At 34.1% G+C, this 19,174-nt stretch overlaps 1 protein-coding gene across 16 annotated transcripts in view; it reads right to left on the minus strand.

The window, feature by feature from the left end:
• GIN1 (gypsy retrotransposon integrase 1) overlaps nucleotides 1–19,174 on the minus strand; it is a 78,866-nt gene that overhangs the window by 59,177 nt on the left and 515 nt on the right. For 14 of the 16 annotated variants that reach the window (XR_006219445.1, XR_006219441.1, XR_006219437.1 and 11 more), the window contains exons 2-8: nucleotides 11,273–11,418; nucleotides 9,778–9,971; nucleotides 9,017–9,049; nucleotides 7,674–7,979; nucleotides 4,704–4,895; nucleotides 4,419–4,601; nucleotides 3,397–3,682 (exon numbers count right to left, since the gene is read on the minus strand). Coding sequence is in view for 3 of the 16 variants with exons in the window: in XM_042990859.1 (XP_042846793.1) it covers nucleotides 3,397–3,682; nucleotides 4,419–4,601; nucleotides 4,704–4,895; nucleotides 7,674–7,979; nucleotides 9,017–9,049; nucleotides 9,778–9,971; nucleotides 11,273–11,414 (1,336 nt within the window). In the remaining 13 variants the exon portion in view is untranslated. The remainder of the gene's footprint in view (nucleotides 1–3,396; nucleotides 3,683–4,418; nucleotides 4,602–4,703; nucleotides 4,896–7,673; nucleotides 7,980–9,016; nucleotides 9,050–9,777; nucleotides 9,972–11,272; nucleotides 11,419–19,174) is intronic. The other 2 variants (XR_006219449.1, XM_007074969.3) reach the window with 1 other exon arrangement.

Here is a 19,174-nt window from a genome sequence, read left to right on the forward strand (position 1 = left end):
GAATGAGAATGAGAATCAGCATGGAGCCTGACATGGGGCTTGAACTCAGAAACCATGAGATCATGACCTCAGCTGAAATCAAGTGGGACGCTTAACCAACTGAGCCACCCAGGCACCCCACCTTATATAGTTTTAAGCGGTAAAAAAATAAAAGAAACAAATTTTTAAATTTCCCTAAGAAGAAAAATAAGTTAAAATTAAAGTCTCAAAAAAGTCCGCATAATTCGGTTTAATTTGTTTCTTCAAACAGAAAAATACATGGTTTTAAAATAATTTTCTTATTCTGAAAAAAGGTGACCAGACTAATTCTATATATGGCCTGATAATCCTAAAAGTATTAGAATGTATTGCCACACTAGTATATCCTTCCTTATGATAAAATAACAATAATTATAATTTGATACTACATAATTGTCACTATAATAGATAAGCAATACTAACAACAGAGAACTGAAGGACTCTTGATTTAGAGATTATACAACTAGGAGCCCAAACAAAGGGAGGTTCTGTGGATGAATTACATTAATAATAAAAATCATGGGCTTGACAATAAAGAACTAAGGTTAGTTGTTTCCTGACTGTAGACCATAATTGTGGTTGGGAGAATAATGGGCCCCTAAAGATGTCCATGTACCAAAAACTCCCTGAACCTGTACTTATATTACCTTACATGACAAAGGAAAATTAGAGAAGTGACAGAATTAAGGTTGTTAACCAGCTGACCCTAAAATAGGGAGATTATCCTGTACTATCCAGGTGGCCTCAAGAACATGGTCCTTAAATGTGGAAGGGGGAGGAAGAGAGAAGGTTGCAGTGCCTGTGACCTGAGAAAGACTCTACCAGCCATTGCTGGCTCTGGAGAGGCAGGAGACCACAACCCACACGAGGTGGGCAGCCCCTCAAAGGTGGGAAAGGCAAAGAAATAGGTTCTCTTCTAGAGTTTCCAGAAAGGAACACAGCCCTGCCAACATTTGGCTTTAGTCCAAGAAAAATTATCTTGGCATTCTAAGATACTGAATTGTAAGATGTGCATTTTAAACCACTGAATTTATGGTAATTTGTTATGGCAGGAAAAGGAAACTTACAAAGTAATGAAGACCATTTCATAAATTGTGAAGGGCAATCAGCAGACAGATATCTATCACAACTTCCACCCAAAACAAAATAAAACTACTCAAAATGTATGTTGGATACGATAAGGAGTCAGTAACATTTTTCCTTTCAAAGGGAACATTATGATCACAAAAAGATAGTATGGAATGTCATAAAACTTCTTGTTAAAATAATTAGTCTTGAAAAGGTACCTGACATTGAACTACTAAACAAAATGACATAGGGTTGCTAAAAATAGCAATGAGAAATATTGTAGACCTAGTACTGAATGTGTTCCCTCATGTTCTAGATAAGAATGGATAAGAAGTTGGCAACAGAAGCTTATCTGCTTTGGACAGTGAGTCTTTAAAACAGCTACGAGATCTCATGGCTGGTAAGAGTAGCAATGATAAGTGCAGACAGACAGTGCACAGCAATGATAAGTGCAGAGGCTATACCTCTTTCAAATTTATGTCAAATGAAAGAAAAGGATTTAAGTCATTCAAAGACATTTAGTTTGCTTCACATTCAGCTCAAGGACTCTTTAAAATCAGCTTTTGAATTAAAGATTTTCAAGAAAATGTGTGATACTGAAGAAAAAGATGGCAGAAATCACATTTATTTTGAATCTAAGAAAAAAATGAAAAGAAAAGAAAAGAAAAAGAAACACAAAATAAGAAACAAAGAGTAATCAAGAACCAGATTCCAGGATGGCCAGACCACACGTCCTTTGATTAACAAGAAAAAACAATTTTACCCATTTATCTCAGGTTTCTTATATGTACACTAGTACTAAAATTGTAATTTCTTTTATATTACTGGAAGAAATATCAGCAGAGAATTCGAGCATGAGGCAAAAATTAGACTGCCTCTGTTTAGAAACTGTTCTCCTCAATTGGATTCTGAAATATGCAGGAGTAGCAAAATGTTTGGCCTCCTTTCTGAGAAAGTCTTTGGTAACAGCAAACTGTAAAATGTTGAAACAGATCCTGATATAGCAACATTTTCAATGTAAATTTTGTATTAATTAAGGAAGGTTTACACATTAGAAGGGAGCAAGTCCTGAATGCTGAGACTAGGGAGAAAATCATGCTAGAGAAAAAAGGACAACATGTACCTGTATAATCAGTTTTTTTCCTACTTAATTTGCATAAGACAAATCATGAAGGGAACTCAGTACTGAGAAGAGGTACAAGGAATGAAAGCGCCGACCTTCCAAGAAAGAGAATGAGTACTGTGAGATTTCAGAATTAGAACAGTCCAAGGTAAGTTTACTAATAGAGCAATTAGGCTGTCATAAGCAGAAGGAAAGGTGCTAAGAATTTTAAACATTAGAGTTGTAACCCAGATCGGAAGCAAAGCTAAACTATTCTTGAGCAGCCTCCAAGGCCTTTTTTATCCTAAAAAACTAGGGTAAACATAAATAGTCTATTATTGCTCTTATAATATTCACTTAAGCCTGGTACTGTATTATCTTCCTTTGTTATTCATATTCAAAGAATACTGCTTTATAGGAAAAGCAAAATTAACTGGATGAGGTACCAATTCACTCCCTGTCAGTTATCCACCCAAGAGAATCTGTAGGGAGCAGTTAAAATAGGCTGGAGAAAGTGGGATTTAATCTGAAAGCCATGGGAAAATGTCACTTATCTCTTAATCTCTGAACGGAAGAGTTAAATCAGGATATCATCCTGACTGTTCAAAACCACATTTGGGGGCAAGTATAACCTTGCTGTCAAAAGGCTATCACCTCTTCTGACAGTACCTTAAAGCATTCTGACTACACCCTACTCTGCACCCTCCTTGCATCCATCATGACCTGACTATGGTGCAACATTACAAATTAATCACTTTTTTTTTAAAGTTCCCTAGTGTATTTATCTCACAGAATTATGGTTAGTACGGTTGGTTCTGGCATTATTTATCTTAGTTGATATTTTCTGATGCTAAACAAGGCACAAAGTGACAAGTAAAATATTGTGAAAGTAAAAATAGAAAAGGTATTAATTCTTCCTTCTGTGAAATAGGTACAGCATCTCCTATGTGAACTGTGGGGCAAATGTGTGAAAAGTAAACTAGAAATCAAAATAAAATTTCTTCCAAGCCTGACAGTTTCAGAAGAGACATTCTAATAAAACAGAATACCTGGTATCTAAAACTATACCACATTTTATAAAAATGGGAAGGGGAAAGAAAACCTAACTAAGAGAAGGAGTTTAGGCCAGGGTCGGGGGATTCTTATATTATTTTTAAGTTCTCTCCTCATTCAAAGAGTAAAAATTCAGATAAATGACAGATGTTTACCTTGTTCACTGGACTCTCTTACATAGGGCTTAAGGTGGGACATTTTGATAGGTCTTTTAAGTCTAGTCCCAGTGTTGTCTCTCAGAACAGCACATCCACTTTCGGTAATATAGTCTATGACACAAGGACCAACCCATTCAGACTGGAAACGACCATCCTTCCACCAATTCTTCCTTTGTCGTAAAACTTCATGACCTACTTTTAGATGAAATGGATTTAACTGCTTTGGTTTCTTTTTAACAATGACTTTGCTTTTATTCAGTTCCTCAAAATTGTTGTTCTCCACCTACAATAGCAAAATAAAAAAGAGAACAAAGGAATGAAAGAGCTATAGTATCTTGAAGGTAAATGCAGATAATAACAAAATGGTTATTTTACTGAGATACTACTGCAAAGTGGGTATGAATCCCATTTGAATCTTAAAATATTTCAAAACCAGTATCATTAATACCCTAACTTCACAAAGAAGTTAAACTGAGATTGGTTAAGCCATTGGCCCAAATCAAACAACTGGAAAGCAACAAGACCAGAAATCTGAGTTCAGCTCTACTTGATACCAAAATACAAGGTTCTCCCATTATTGTCTCTCATGATTTAAAAAAAAATTTTTTTTTTACATTTATTCATTTTTGAAAGACAGAGAGAGAGACAGAGCACAAGCAGGGGTGGGGTGGAGAGAGAGGGGGACACAGAATCTGAAGCAAGCTCCAGGCTCTGGGCTGTCAGTACAGAGCCCGACGCGGGGCTCAAACTCACAAATGGTGAGATCATGACCTGAGCCAAAGCTGGACACTCAACCGACTGAGACACCCAGGCGCCCCGGTCTCTCAAGATTTTATAGCTAATAAGCATACTGTTTTATCAAGACAAACAGAATTTAACAGAAAAAAATTTGGCTTAGTATATTATATATATGCTTATGGATGTGTGTGTACCTCCGTGTGTATGTATGTGTATGCCAAAATTTTTTAAATTGCCTTATGGATTTTTAGATTATAGAGTTTTCTATTAAATAGAATCACCTGTCGTCCTGATGCTGTCTTATTCTCCATTTTTGATAATTTATCAGCTTCTTTAACTGCACCTAGAATTTTGGCAAACATACTTGTATCATCACCATCCACTTCATGAAGAATATCTGAAGTCTCAGGCATATAAGGATTTCGATTAAACATTTGAAAATATGGTGTATTTTTAGTAGGTTCCTATTTTAACGAAAATAAACAACAATTTGTAATAAATTACATAGCAAGAAACAGTCATCACTCAAAAGTGAGGAATTATAAAAAGTATAAAAAGACACACACCAAGTGAGTTACATTGAAGGCAAATGAAATGGCTGATAGGTGATCATCCCAGTTGTTTGGGTGGTCAGCACAGTGTTTACAAAGAAATGCTTTGATTGTGCTAGATGTACTTTCAGTTCGATAAACAGCTTGGGAGGCGTGAGAAATTACAATTTGCTTTGTGCCAAACAATCCACATAGTTCAACATTGATCTGAAAAATATATAAACAAAGTTGACTTTAAAATTTGTATTTTATGCTGATTCAAAGGGCCACATGCACCCCAATGTTTATAGCAGCACTATCAACAATAGCCAAATATGCAGAGCCCAAATGTCCATCAACTAATGAATGGATAAAGAAGATGTGGTATATATACATACAATGGAATACTACTTGGCAATGAGAAAGAATGAAATCTTGCCATTTGCAACAACATGGATGGAACTGGAGAGTATCATGCTAAGTGAAGTAAGTCAGTCGAGAAAGGCAGATATCATAGGATTTCACTCGTGGAATTTGAGAAATTTAACAGATGAACATAGGGAAAGAGAAGGAAAAATAAGATAAAAACAGAGAGGGAAGCAAACCATAAGAGACTTTTAAATACAGAGACCAAACTGAGGGCTGATAGGGGTGGGAGGGTGAGGGAGTGGGTTAACTGGGTGATGAGCATTAAGGAGGGCCCTCTTCGGGATGAGCATTGGATGTCATATGTAAGAGATGAATTGCTGGGTCCTAGTCCTGAAACCTAGACTACATTGTATGTTACCTAATTTGAGAATATAAAAATTAAAAAATTAAAGAAATAATAAAGTTTGTATTTTACTCTTCCACTGACTGAAAGGTTTCAAAAGAATTTGAATCTTGCCTTTTTCACTGATCGTAGCCGTTCTATATAAAAGCATACATATTGTATTAAAAACAGCAATGACTATTTGAGTCATTATGTGGTCAGTACACTAAATGCTTTACATTAGCTTAGAACAATCATAAGTTATCATTAACTCCATTTTACAGATAAGAAGTTGAAGCTTTGGGAGGCTAAGTGCCTTGCTAAACATACACATACAGCAAGGAAATCAAAGAATAGAATTTAACACTAACCCTGAGTTCATGTAACATTTTAATTCAGCAAACAATTTCTCAAAAAAACACGAAGTCACATAATCTGGTTAATAGCTATGTGACTTTGACAAGTAACCAAACTTCTGTGTACTCACTTTCCTCATCTGTAGAATGAGGAAAATCCTACCCAGGACTCTTGAGCATTATAGGAGTAGATGTTTGTAAAGCACCTAAAACAGTTCTTGGCAACTACTAAGTACTTTATAACTTGTAATGTTACTATTATTGTTGTGGTTATTTTATTATCTGCAGGACCTAACAAAAGCCAAAATGAGTTTAGAAAACTTCTAACAGTAAGTCTATAAAATGTGAAACAACTTACTTTTCCTACCTTATGCCTCGGACTATGTTTTATTATTCTTAACTGGGTAAATGTTTGATTAATAAACCTGTCTTTTGAAAAACTATATTCTTGTTGCTTAATTGTAAGAAGACAAGTATCATAGTAACTAAAAAGGTAAAGCTAATAAATTAGGAAAAAAAACCCAACAAAAACAAAATCATATTTCCCAAGCTGCTGTGCAGGTAAGGGTAGTCATGTGATATAGTTCTGGCCCAAAGAGCTGTAAATGGAAGTTGCTGGGCAGACTCAGATGGTACTAGCTTTTTTGGTCTGTTGTCCTACCCATTTCTTCTGTCTGAAACACGGACTTTGTGGCAAGGGCTCTGGCAGCCATGTCATGAACATAAGATTGAGAGTCACATCTCAAAGATGATGGAACATAATACTAGAAGCATGGGTCCCCAATGACATTCAGAGTTACCCTTCCAACCTTGGACAGCCAAGAGAAGAGAGGGGTACTCTCTTGTACCTTACTTGGGGTAAGGATATCAGGATAGCACCTTATTCTCTTACTTGTAGCTAATAGAGTTCCTAGCTAATATATGTACTAATTTAGGCTGCCTCCTTTTAATTCAAAAGTAATTTAGAAGAAATCCTAGAGGGGCACCCACATGGCTCAGTGGGTACAGCATGTGACTCTTGATTTCAGGGTTTTAAGTCTGAGCCCCACATTGGGTGGGGAGGAAGGAGAGAGGGAGAAAGAGACAGAGAAAGAGAGAAATCCCAGAGAATTGGTATCATTTGGGATAGCCTCAATCTGAGGTTATAATCAATGGCTTTAAATGACTGACCTCTGGAAAAGGATCAGACAACTTTGTTTCAATAAGTTGTCTAGGAATGATCCAGTGAATTCATTTGTGGGATGCTATCCTGATATCCTTACCCCAAGAGCCTTTTTTCTTCCATCAACAAGACATTCTATTAATGGTTATAATTTTGGTTTTCCTTAAGACCTATCTTTAAAATCAAAGAAGCAGATTTTCCTTTGACAATGTTTATTGTCTTTCCTTCAGAGACTTACAAAAAGTTCGTGCATTTTATTAAAACATCTGTATTTTCATCCAACTGTGTAATACACACACACACATTGTATTCATCCACACTGTAATATTCTAATATTATTTCAACACTTTAGCAGTGTTTTCTATGTATTTTCTGGAAAAGAAAACATTACATTTTGTCACCATTATGTTCTCTCAGTAATATTTAAACCACTGAAATCACAGCAAAAAGAACAAATTTTCTCAATCTTCTGTGAGTTTTAGTTTTTTGCTATTAAACCTCACAAAAGAGGCTTATAAACATTTACTGATACCTTTGGTAAAATTTCCAAACTCCTGGATTATCACATGACTTTAAACATAACTGGAAAAACTGGTGATTCATAATAGCTTCACAGTGTTATTATTATTATCTCTAAGCACTATATGCACTTAGGGTGAGGCTTTTCATTAGTTACTTTTCATTACTTACTGAAAGGTAAGTAAAATATGCTCTTAGATATAAGTTATTTATCTTACCTCATGAATGAACTCCTCTCTTTGGTCCATTATTATTTTCTGTGGTGGTCCATATAAGAAAAATATATTGATAATAGCTTTAGAAACTTCTGATGGTGAAACATCACAGAGAGGCAAAATCACAACCCATTTTGTGAACAAATCTGTCATGATTATAGCATACACGTGACTTCTGATGCTTGTATGAAATGGGCCCATCAGATCAACAGTAACTATACTCCATGGATTCTCCACCTTGAGAAAGTGCTGTTTAGGAGCTAGAATAACTGTATTTTTTGCCACTTGGCAATGCTGACAAGCATATACCTATAAAATAGGCACACAGTAACAAAAAAAAAAAAAAGAAATGAAATACAGATGTTAATATAGTCAACATAATACCAGTCTTATAAATCTGAACTTTAAAATGGTTAACTGGTACTTTGTGTTCTGAAAGAGAAACTTTTAGACTATTCTCAGAATAGAATAAAACCTTCTATTTAGAATAATAAGCAAAATATTACTTGTTATTACAATCCAAGGACTACCTTAACAGGTCTTATTCACATGGAACAATAGTTTATATTCAATATATATTTATTAAATGAATAAATCTTCAAACAAATTTCTTATATCAAATTTGTTAAAATTTGAAGTCAGTAGCTGAATATACAATAATTTCTATAATCAAAAGATTTTTTCTTTTAAAGTTATCATTCTAATAAATGTAGTCATTAATCTATTCCAACAATATTTATTAAAACATAATTTTATTCAAACAATACTTACAGATGCCAGAAATCCCTCAAGGTCTCAAGAAAATAGAAAGACCAAAAGCAAAGCCCATGCTGTCATGGAGGTTTTTACGTAAGTGGGATGAGAATTGATTAACATATGGATGCTGCCACTGCTCAACATATTTCTAGAATTCCACTTAGGAAACTTCTTTTAAACCAACTTGTGAACAAAATTTTATAAACTGTCTTTGCATTACAGTTACTTTTAATCAAAAGTCTTATCTTCCAACTTATATACTAGTTTTCATAATAACCTCTGATTATTTCCAAAAATCATATCCATTCTCAAATGATAAAGATTTGGCAAATATTTCACTGAATAAAGTAATGTGTGGCAGGTTATAAAGGCAAATACAATTACTGAGGTCTTAGAATATATGCATAGACTACAAACTGATAACTCATAAATGATTTTTAGTTAGTTGTTGGTTTAATTTTTTATACCTGAAATGACAATCTTTTCAATGTACTATTATAATTATTAAAGGGATCTCATATACGTACCAAGGAATTCCTACCATTCATCATATAAAGTACACTAGAAACAGTAGGAATCAGATGACCTACCAGTAAGAATACCACAATTCCTAGATGAATTTCCTATAAGAAGAAGTTGAAGGTTTAATAGGTCATAAAGTTACAAAACTCAGACGAATTTCATTATTTTGCAACTTGACTTTACCTTTAGTTGATTTGGGGTATCTACCATATTTGATATTTTCTATATCAAGATGAAATATGCACAAAAGATGAGAGCATACAATGGATCTGACTTACGAACATAGTCTCCTCTCAAGAAAAGATCACATGATTGCCATCAGAGAGGTAATCATTTAGTCAAAAGAATTTCAGCCCCATTTGAATTCTGCCTATACAAGAGTTGAATGATGAAAACCTGGTTCTAAATAATCTATTTAAATATGCTATTTTTCAAATGTTTAAATAATGTTTTAGTTCAAATTATACTTTAGTGATTTTAAAGGAGAATTTTGATGGGAAGTAAAACTCCTTTTAAATGTTTTTGTACAAAAACTACCATACAAAAAGTGCTTAATAAGAGGTAATATCTAGAATAAATCTGGAGCAATAAAGAATTTTGGATATCTACTACAAAGACATTATTTAAAATATTCTCGTGCATGCACAAGTGGGAAAGGGACAGAGAGAGAAGGAGAGAATCTTAGGCAGGCTCCACGCCAGTGAGGAGCCTACTGTGGGGCTCGATCTCACAACTGTGATATCATGACCTGACCCAAAATCAAGAATCAGACACTTACCGACTGAGCCACCCAGGTACCCCTAAGAAATTCTTAATACATAAGCCATACCCACTGTTTGACATCATTGGTCACAGAAGTCCAATAATAACTGGATTCCACTAGAGTAAGGGTCCTGGATATGCCATGATGAGCTCCAGTGTCATTTTCATGGCATTCTCTTAGGACTTTCTTTTTTTCTTCTTCTGAAACAATCACCAAACGATTTTGTTTTCTGTCTTTTCCAACATAAAACAGCTTTTTTTCTAGAATAAATAATGCCAAAAAGATATAATTGCAATTTTTAGAGACCAATATAGTTTTAAAATAATCACAGCCTTATCTTCAAGCCGTTACATTTTTTTTTTTTTACTCTTTTTTTCCCTCTAAGATAGCATATTTATTTGTAATGAATACATGCAGTCTGAAAGGTTTTCAGCTGCTAAACTTACTAGATACATAGGAGGAGCACCAGTTGCTGTAATTTTGTAACTATACCAGTGGAGCTAGCTTGCTCACCAAAACATGTAATAACCACAGAAGTATAAAATTATCTTTTCATGGGAGTACTCAAACTGGAAAAAAACTCCAAAATACAGCATCAAGTTACTAATGTGCTTAATTAACTATATGCTGAGTGGAACATTCCTTACTTGAATTAGAAGGTAAGCAACTTAAGAGCAGGAACCTCATCTAATTTATTCATCAATGTATTATCCTCAACCTAACATGTGATTGGCACACAGTAGGAACTTGGTAAACATTTGTTGCATAAATGATTAAATAAATAAATGAATGAATCCTAACTTTACCAAAAAGTAAAACGTGTCCTTACTAAGTGTAGAGGAATTATAAGAAGGGTTATACACAGAGAGATAAGAGGAGGTGTTTATTTATTATTTTATAGTCTTCATGACCCGCTTTTAAGGAAGTCTGATTTTCTACCTATAGACAAAACTCCCATTAATAGCACCAACATTCATTCATTTATCTGGTGACTACCAGCTTATTTCAACTCAAAACTTCTCTTCCCTGTGAAGAGGAGAAAGAGAAAAATTATCATAATCTTTCAACATAAAGATTCTACTGCCTTTCAAATATTCATTCCATTCAGGGGGATTAGGTGTCCAAAAATGAATGTGATCCTGAGAATATCTGATGGCAGGGGGAGACCACAGGAATAAATATAGCAAGAAAAGTTAACGTCAACACTTTCATATTAGCATCAATTAAGCTCTTCATTAATAGTGACATAAGTGGTAGAAAGTGTCATTAAAGTTGGAACCACCTGAGAACAAAAGCAGGCAAGATTAATTTAGGTGAGTGTTTAATTTTTCATGGTATCATTTTCGGTCTATGATTTAAAATGGCCTTTTCATGCTTGCTGGCATTCAGTTAGCTTCAGTGTCATTTTTATTTTGCTTTTGAGTGAGTGGCATCATCAATTACACTGGTAACTGTTAAGCAACAACCAGTTACTGCAGAAATTCTCAGGACTCCACAGAGAACACACATGGAAAAGCATCTATATTAACTTTTTACTTAAGATGTAGGGCATTAATGTTACCTCTGAAGATAAATTTTTTTGCTGCTCTTCTTATGCCACTCCTCTCACTTGGTAGCGTAGTTGGATGATATTCACCAGTTCGTTTATAATACGCAATCTGCTTAAGATGAAGGTCACCATTTTTTCCACTACGGACCATCATGAACCTAGGTAAAAGATATTTAAAGATATAACTTAAATGATAAGCTTGTGCAGTTGCTATTTCAGTGCAGGCTGCTGTCATATTTCTGCTTACATATGAATTGAACATTCCCGGGATATTATCTGTGACGGAGATAATTATAGTACAGAAAAGGAACTGTGTGACGTATATGAACTAAAATATTCAAAAGCTATTTTTGAGATACATCATGACACATTATCTTGTCTCTTTCCATGTGAGAATGCTGAAAATTTTCCACATAATGGGAAAAAAGAAAATAAACAAGTACACTTCTAAAAGTTTTGCTTCAAGTCTCTCACTACCATCAATTGAAATGTCACTTATTTAAGATGGTTGTTATGTGACATTTAAATACATGATAGGTTATAAAAGGCAGAAATAGTTTTATATTATTCCTAAATATATTTATGGTCATTGGGAAATGCAAAAACAAAGCCTATCCAAATAATTTATGAGATTTTGGAAATGTTCAAATGATAAATGAAAAAGAAGATATTTAGCTATGCTAGATCTCATCATATGCTCTTCTGAACTGCATCTAAGCTGCTTTTCTTGAAGAGAAATGATTTTTGGTCCTGTACATACTTTATGTTATAAAGAAAACTCTGGGTGCACTGACAAAATTAAAACAAAATAAAATGTGTCTATTTTAGATCATAAATTATATGGAAAATCACTAAATTCAAAAGAAAAAAAAAGACCTTGTCTTTCATATTTTCAGCTAAAAGGAATTATTCTGTGCAGAGTATTGGGTGTGCCACCACTCTCATCAATCCAGATCAATTTTTGGCCTTTCTTTCCCTGCTACTGTGCCCAAAGAGACTGACCCTTACAGACTACATTTATAGTTTTCTGATTAGACTTGTCCAATGGGAGGTACCAGCAGGCAAATCAGAATGGAGAAGAAGTCAGGATATTCGTTTCACAGGTCCTTCCTTGGTTTAGGCTGCAACCTTCTATAACTACAGCTCCTGTTGAGTAGCCCATCCTCCATGTCTCTAGTTCTCATTAGAAGTCTATAACATCATTTCTTCTTGTTAATTCAGAGGTACTATGCCATCCTTATTTCCTGCTGTTACTAATCTCCAGGTTCCATGTTGATTTCCCGTACCCTGTTCTTATATCTTTATAGAGGAGCTTCGTTAAATTTTCTTCAAATTCCCAGTAAAATGTATCTTCTATTTCCTACCAGGGCTCTGATACAAATACATAAAGTTTTTATTTCTAAAAATAATACGGATGTTTACTGACCACTAGAAAATCTAGGGAGGAGGCTACAAGAGAATGCTACTGCAGAGAGAATGTTAGAACAAAAAAGAATAGAGTGTGCCTAGGAACCCATGGCTTAAATAGCCTATTAAGTGTCTTCCCCTATGATATATCACTTTCCACATTCAATAACTATGTTTCTGATCTTTTCATAACTTCCAGTGAAGATATCAGTACATTTATAACATCTTTTAATCTTGGGTTAGCATGAACTATAAGCCATTTTTGAAAGCAAAGTTTCTGCAAAGCTAATTCTGTCCTCTCATAACCTAAAAAACAAGTTAATTATCTCTGTAATGTATTATAAAACAGTTTGTTCTAAGTTTATTCACTTTCAACTAAATACTAAGTATATGCATTTTTCATTTTATAACAGATAGCTATATCCCAAAATCAAACAAATGTAACTTATTACAGTTTCTAAAAAATATCAAAAATGAATGGATCAGGTTTTAAGACTTACTATGAAACTATAGTTAATACAACAGTGAAGTATTGGCATAAGGATGGACAAATACGTCACTGGAACAGAACAAGGAGTCCAGAATTAGATCCACATGTATACAATCAATGTACAACAAAGACATAAATAAATACAAAGGGGGGAAGAGAAAGCCTTTTCAATAAATGATGCTGGAAATATCTGCTATATGTACGGGGGGGGGGGGGGAATGAATCTTAACTACTTACATCTTCCACAAACTTAATTCCAGATAAGTCACAAACCTAAATATGAAAGGTAAGTTATAAAGTTTCTGGAGAAAATATAGAAAGATCTTCAAAACCTTGGGATATGTAAAGACTGCTTAAACAGGACACAAAAATCACTATTCTTAAAAGAAAAAAATTATAACAAATTGCACTTCATCAAAATCAAAGCCTGTTCAAGAGGAAAGGAAAGTTAATCCACAGACTGGGAGAAGATATTTTTAATATATATATCTAACAAAGGACTCATACTCAGCATATATAAAGAACTTTAAGCCCTAAAAACTGAGAAACCACTTGAAAAATACATATAAGCAGAATAAAATAATCTTTTTATTTTATTCTTACATAATTACAATTACTTATAATGGTATGCATGTACCTGCTAGTCAGTGTACAAATTCTCAAAGCTTGCAATCAGATTAGACCCTGCTGGCCTCATTTCCTCTTCCACATTGATTTTCATGCAGTATTTGCTTTATTACCACAGCAACCATCTAAAAAACCAGTTTTGCGAAGATATCAAGAAAGCAATGTAGTGTGACCATATGTTGAAACTGTGAACTACCTCAGACTAGTAGTCCACAAGAGATCTGATAGATGTTGAGTACAGCTGTGCTTCTTTGAAAGCTTAAAATATTCCATGGCATCCTGTCAATTAACTATGATGTCCAGGAAAGCTTTGGCACACAATTTGAGAACTGTGAGTTAAAGCATTTAACAAGTAAATACAAACTAGATTTATTGAGTTAAATATCTAGATGTTAAGGAAAGGCTGTAGACTGAGAACACTGATTATATATATATATACGCATATATATATGCGTATATATATATATTTATTTCGGTTGTTGTGTGAGTTCTTTTTTTTCTTTTTTAAATGTTTACTTATTTGAGAGAGAGAGAGAGAGAGAAACAGAGCATGAGTAGGGGAGGCGCTGAGAGAGTGGGAGACAACAGAATCCAAAGCAGGCTCCAGGATCTGAGCTGTCAGCACAGAGCCCGACACGGGGCTTGAACTCACAAACAGTAGTATCATGACCTGAGCTGAAGTCAGACGCTTAACTGACTGAGTCACCCAGGTACCCCAGAACACTGATATTTATTAATTATAGGTTCATGGGCGCCTGGGTGGCTCAGTCAGTAGTGTCCAACTTCGACTCAGGTCATGGTCTCCCAGCTTGTGAGTTGGAGCCCCAAGTCAGGCTCTGTGCTGACAGCTCAGAGCCTGGAGTCTGCTTCGGATTCTGTGTCTCCCTCTCTCTCTGCTCCTAACCCACTCGCATTCTGTCTCTGTCTCTCTCAAAAATAGACATTAAAAAAAATTTTTTTTTTAATTATAGGTTCATCAGAGGTACAGACTGAAAGTTTTTGTCAAATGTTTAACTGGAACCAAAGAAACCTGGCAGATATCAATGTTAATACTAAGTTCTATAAGTATATGATAGAAAGCACCTATTAGGTCAATCTCTTATTTCTGTTCTCTAAGCACTTTCCAAATAAAGAAAAAAAAAAGCAAGAGCTAATTTCATAGAAGAATAAGATTTCTTATTTCATTTTCTCTTTCAAAGTTAATTTTTACACTTTTAAAACATACACCTTTCTTGGTGATACGTGTTTCTAGCTTCCAGAAAAAAAAGTTCATTGAAATAAGGCTTTCTAATGTGGAAGACCAATTTTATTAACAGAAGGCTTACTATATTTCATATTTCTATTCTCTGGTATCACACAAATATAGAAAAGGATACTAAAAGTAAATTTAATTTTCAAGAAGTAAGGAAATATGAATAAATTTTTGAAAAATTAAATATACCACATGGCAAATGTAAAAATTAGATCTTTGACTGTAGAACACAGTAGGTTACCACTAAAAGGAAGGCCAGAGATTATGATTCAATCTCACACTTTCCAGATAAGGAAAATAACTTCAGGTGGTTAATTTAGATAGAAATTGGTAAATTATAATATTCAACAATGGAAATACATTATTCCTTTCTGAAATAGCATTAAAAAATCCCCACAGAAGCTTCTGTCTTAGAATCTAGAATGCTGGAACAAGAGCCCTTCCCATCCTAATAATGAGAAAAAGCTGGGTAAACTTCCTAAGATGTCAGTTCTCCTCAAAGTGATCTACAAAATCAATGCAACACAATCAGAAACCCAGCCAGCTCTTTTGTACAAACTGACAGGCTGATTCTAAAGTTAAATAGAAAACCAAAAAGACTTAGAATAGTTAAAACAAGTTCAAAAACCAAAAGACTTAGTTAAAACAAGTTCAAAAAACACGGATATAGTTGAAGAATTTCACATTACCTGGTTTCAAGACTTCCTTTAATCTATAGTAATCAAGACTGTGGTATCGGAAAACGATAGCCAAAGATCTATGGAACAGAATAGTGTCCAGAAACAACCACAAAGAAATGGTAAATTAATTTCTGACAAAGATGCCAAGAAATTCAATAGAGAAAGGATAATATTTACAACAAATGATGCTAGAACAACTAAGCACCCATATGAAAAAAGATGAACCTCAATTCATAACTTGCACCATGTGTAAAAAGCAATCCCAATGGGTCATAGACCTAAATGTAAAACCTAAAACTACAGAACTGCTAGAAGTCAACAAAAAAGAAAATCTTGGTGAGCTTACATTAGCTATGATTTCCAGAGAGCAAATAAAAAGAACCATCCATAAAAGAAATAATTTAAATTTTACGAAAACAGCAATCTCAGCTGAGAGAAAATATTTGTAGTACACATATATAATAAAGAACTTATGTCCAGAATTTGAAAAGAACTCTCAAATCTCAGTAAGGTAATGATCAATCCAACTAAAAAATGGGCAAAAGATTGAACAGACATTTCATTAAAGATGACTTGCAAGTAAACAGGTGAAAACATGTTCAACACAATTAGACAATTAAAAAAATACAAATAAAAACTAAGATACTACTACACATCCATCAAAATGGCAAAAAAACAACAAAAAAGAAACAAAACCTGACAATACTAAGCACTACAAAGGGTACAGAGCATTGCTGGTGAGAATAAAAAATGGTGTAAACATGTTTGAAAACAGTTTTAACTAAAGAGAAATTATATGTTCATACAAAAATGTATATGTGACTGTTTCCGGAAGCTTTATTCCTAACAGCTAAAATCTGAAAATGAACCAAATGTTCATCAGTGGATGAATGGGTAAACAAATTATGGTAGATCCATATGATGGAATTGATAAGGAACATCGATAAGGAACAAACTGAAAATCTACTTAATAATAAGGATGAATCTCAAAAATCATTATGCTAAGTAAAAAAAGTGAGACACAAAAGGCTACACACTATATGCTACTGTTTTATACAATATCCAGAAAAGCCAAAACTATAGGAACTACAGGAACAGGGAACAATTTTTTTTTTTTTAAAGGAGAATTCTCTAAATAACTGCAAAAGCAATTTTTAAAAATTGCAAACATTTATACAGTGCTTTACTGTGATGATCCTCTCAACATCCTGTCAAGTAGGTACTAGTTGTATATCTACTTCATAGATAAGAAAATAGAGGTTCACAGACATTATCCAATTTGTACAAAGCAACACAGTAAGTGCAAGCACTAGGCATTTGCAGCCTGTTCTATGTTGCTTCAAATTTCCCGTTGGCTTTTTTTCCCCTGCTACACTAATAACTGAATTATTGTCCTCAGATTTAATAATTCTTGGCCCAGGCCTCTGCTAGAAAACTTATAAAATACTTTTTAATTAATAATTCAGGTTATATATGAGAAAGCGATATTAATTTTTAATCATTTCACATGGTTTGGGACACAATGGACATTCAACTATTTGTAAATGAATAAAGAATTATTTGCTCTTCCTCATAGGAAAGATAGCACTGAATTAGAAAAAAAAAAAAAAAAAAAAGAAAAGGGCACATGTTCCAAAGATAATTGTTATTTCACTTAGGAAAACAATACTTCACTTGCATATCTATCGCACTCCAAGAAGGGTGTGTCAAAGAAGTCAAGACTTTTAGGGGTCAGAATTTCTAGTGTAAGAGCTACCTAAGTACCTAAGTCTCAGTATCCACATATGAAAAAAGAAAATAATACTTATCCCTCCTTCTTCATAAATATCAGGATCAATGAGATTGAAAAGACTTGGAAAGTCCTTTGCAAATAGTCAAGCAATATACAATTACTGTTAAAACATTTCACTATTATCAGCCACATCAAGCTGTTCAAAGTAGTAAAGAACACTTTGTTTTCTCAAAAGCTTTCCTTACAAGTAAAAAGATTGAAAATCTTGTCTCTTCACTTATGGTGATTAATGTTTTATGGCAATGTTTGTTTGTTGTAATGCTAACATCAAAACCCAGAAGACTCAAGAGTTATTTAATACATTATAATGAGTTTATAGTCTAATGGGGTTCACAAGCTTAAATACTTAAGAAAAATCAGTTCACAGAAAGGAAAATCGTGTAAGTTAGGTTAAAGTTTGCTGTTAATATTTGGCATTTATAGGGGCGCCTGGGTGGCTCAGTCGGTTAAGCGGCCGACTTCGGCTCAGGTCATGATCTCACAGTTTGTGAGTTCGAGCCCCGCATCAGGCTCTGTGCTGGCAGCTCAGAGCCTGAAGCCTGCTTCTGATTCTGTGTCCCTCTCTCACTCTGCCCCTCCCCTGCTCAGGCTCTGTCTCTCTCTCTCTGTGTCAAAAATAAATATTAAAAAAAAATTTTTTTTTTAAATTGGCATTTATACACAAGAGTAACTCAAAGAACCAGTAGTTTTTTCTTGTCAAAGTACACTCACCATGTGATCCCTAAAAACCATCCAATTGAGTAGTGAATATAAAGAAAATGGCTTTAAACTGTAATATTAGAACAAACCTAAATATCTTCCTATACCCAAATGTTGAATGAAGGTATCGTTTACAGGATAGAATTAAGTGGTTTAAGTTATAAAAATGAAGTTTAGGACTTCTTTAAATATGTTCTTATTTTTAAGAATTTGTGTATTAAAAAAAGTAGGAATGAGAAAAGGAGGTGAAGGTGGCTGACTACAACTTCTAATTTTGCAGGAGGAACTGTCAGGATCAAACTTGGTTGAGCTTTAACACTATGTCCCTAATACAACGTCAAATAAAATCAGTAAGTACCTGTATAAATACTTATTACTTAATTCCTTTAATCATTTTATTTTGTGTGCAATAAAATGAAGTGGTTAAGTATCACCTTAAATAAAATTAGGATTGGACAAAACCCATCAAGGCTACCAATTTAAGCCTCCAAAAAGTTGTTAAATGCATGTGTTCCACCTTAAAAACTTAAAATCTGTAACATTTCAATGAACATGTGAACTTGTGATCATTATTTTTACTTCTGCGTTGGTCTACTTTAATCTCTGACAAAAGGAAAAGCATAATTTTATGTAATGTTAAAGACTGGGAAATCTAATTACACCAGGCACTTCTAATCTGATTCAACCTATAAATTGGTTTTAACAAAAAAATGCCTTCATCCCTATATGCATACACATGAAGCCACATGTGATAAGTGAATTTCCATTTTGAAAATTATTTCTCCACTTTAGTTCAGAAAAGCTCATTTAAAGGAAAAGTCCACAGAAAAAAAGTGTGTACTTTGCCTTTAGAACTACGGGACAAGATTGTCCCTTGAATTCGCGTCTCTCCCCGCCACAGGAGATTGTAATTTGGTGCGAAAGGCGAATATTTCAGATTAAATGGCAACTATGATAAAGTAAGTAG

The sequence above is a fragment of the Panthera tigris genome, chromosome A1 (genome assembly GCF_018350195.1).
Source record: "Panthera tigris isolate Pti1 chromosome A1, P.tigris_Pti1_mat1.1, whole genome shotgun sequence".
Taxonomy (NCBI): domain Eukaryota; kingdom Metazoa; phylum Chordata; class Mammalia; order Carnivora; family Felidae; genus Panthera; species Panthera tigris.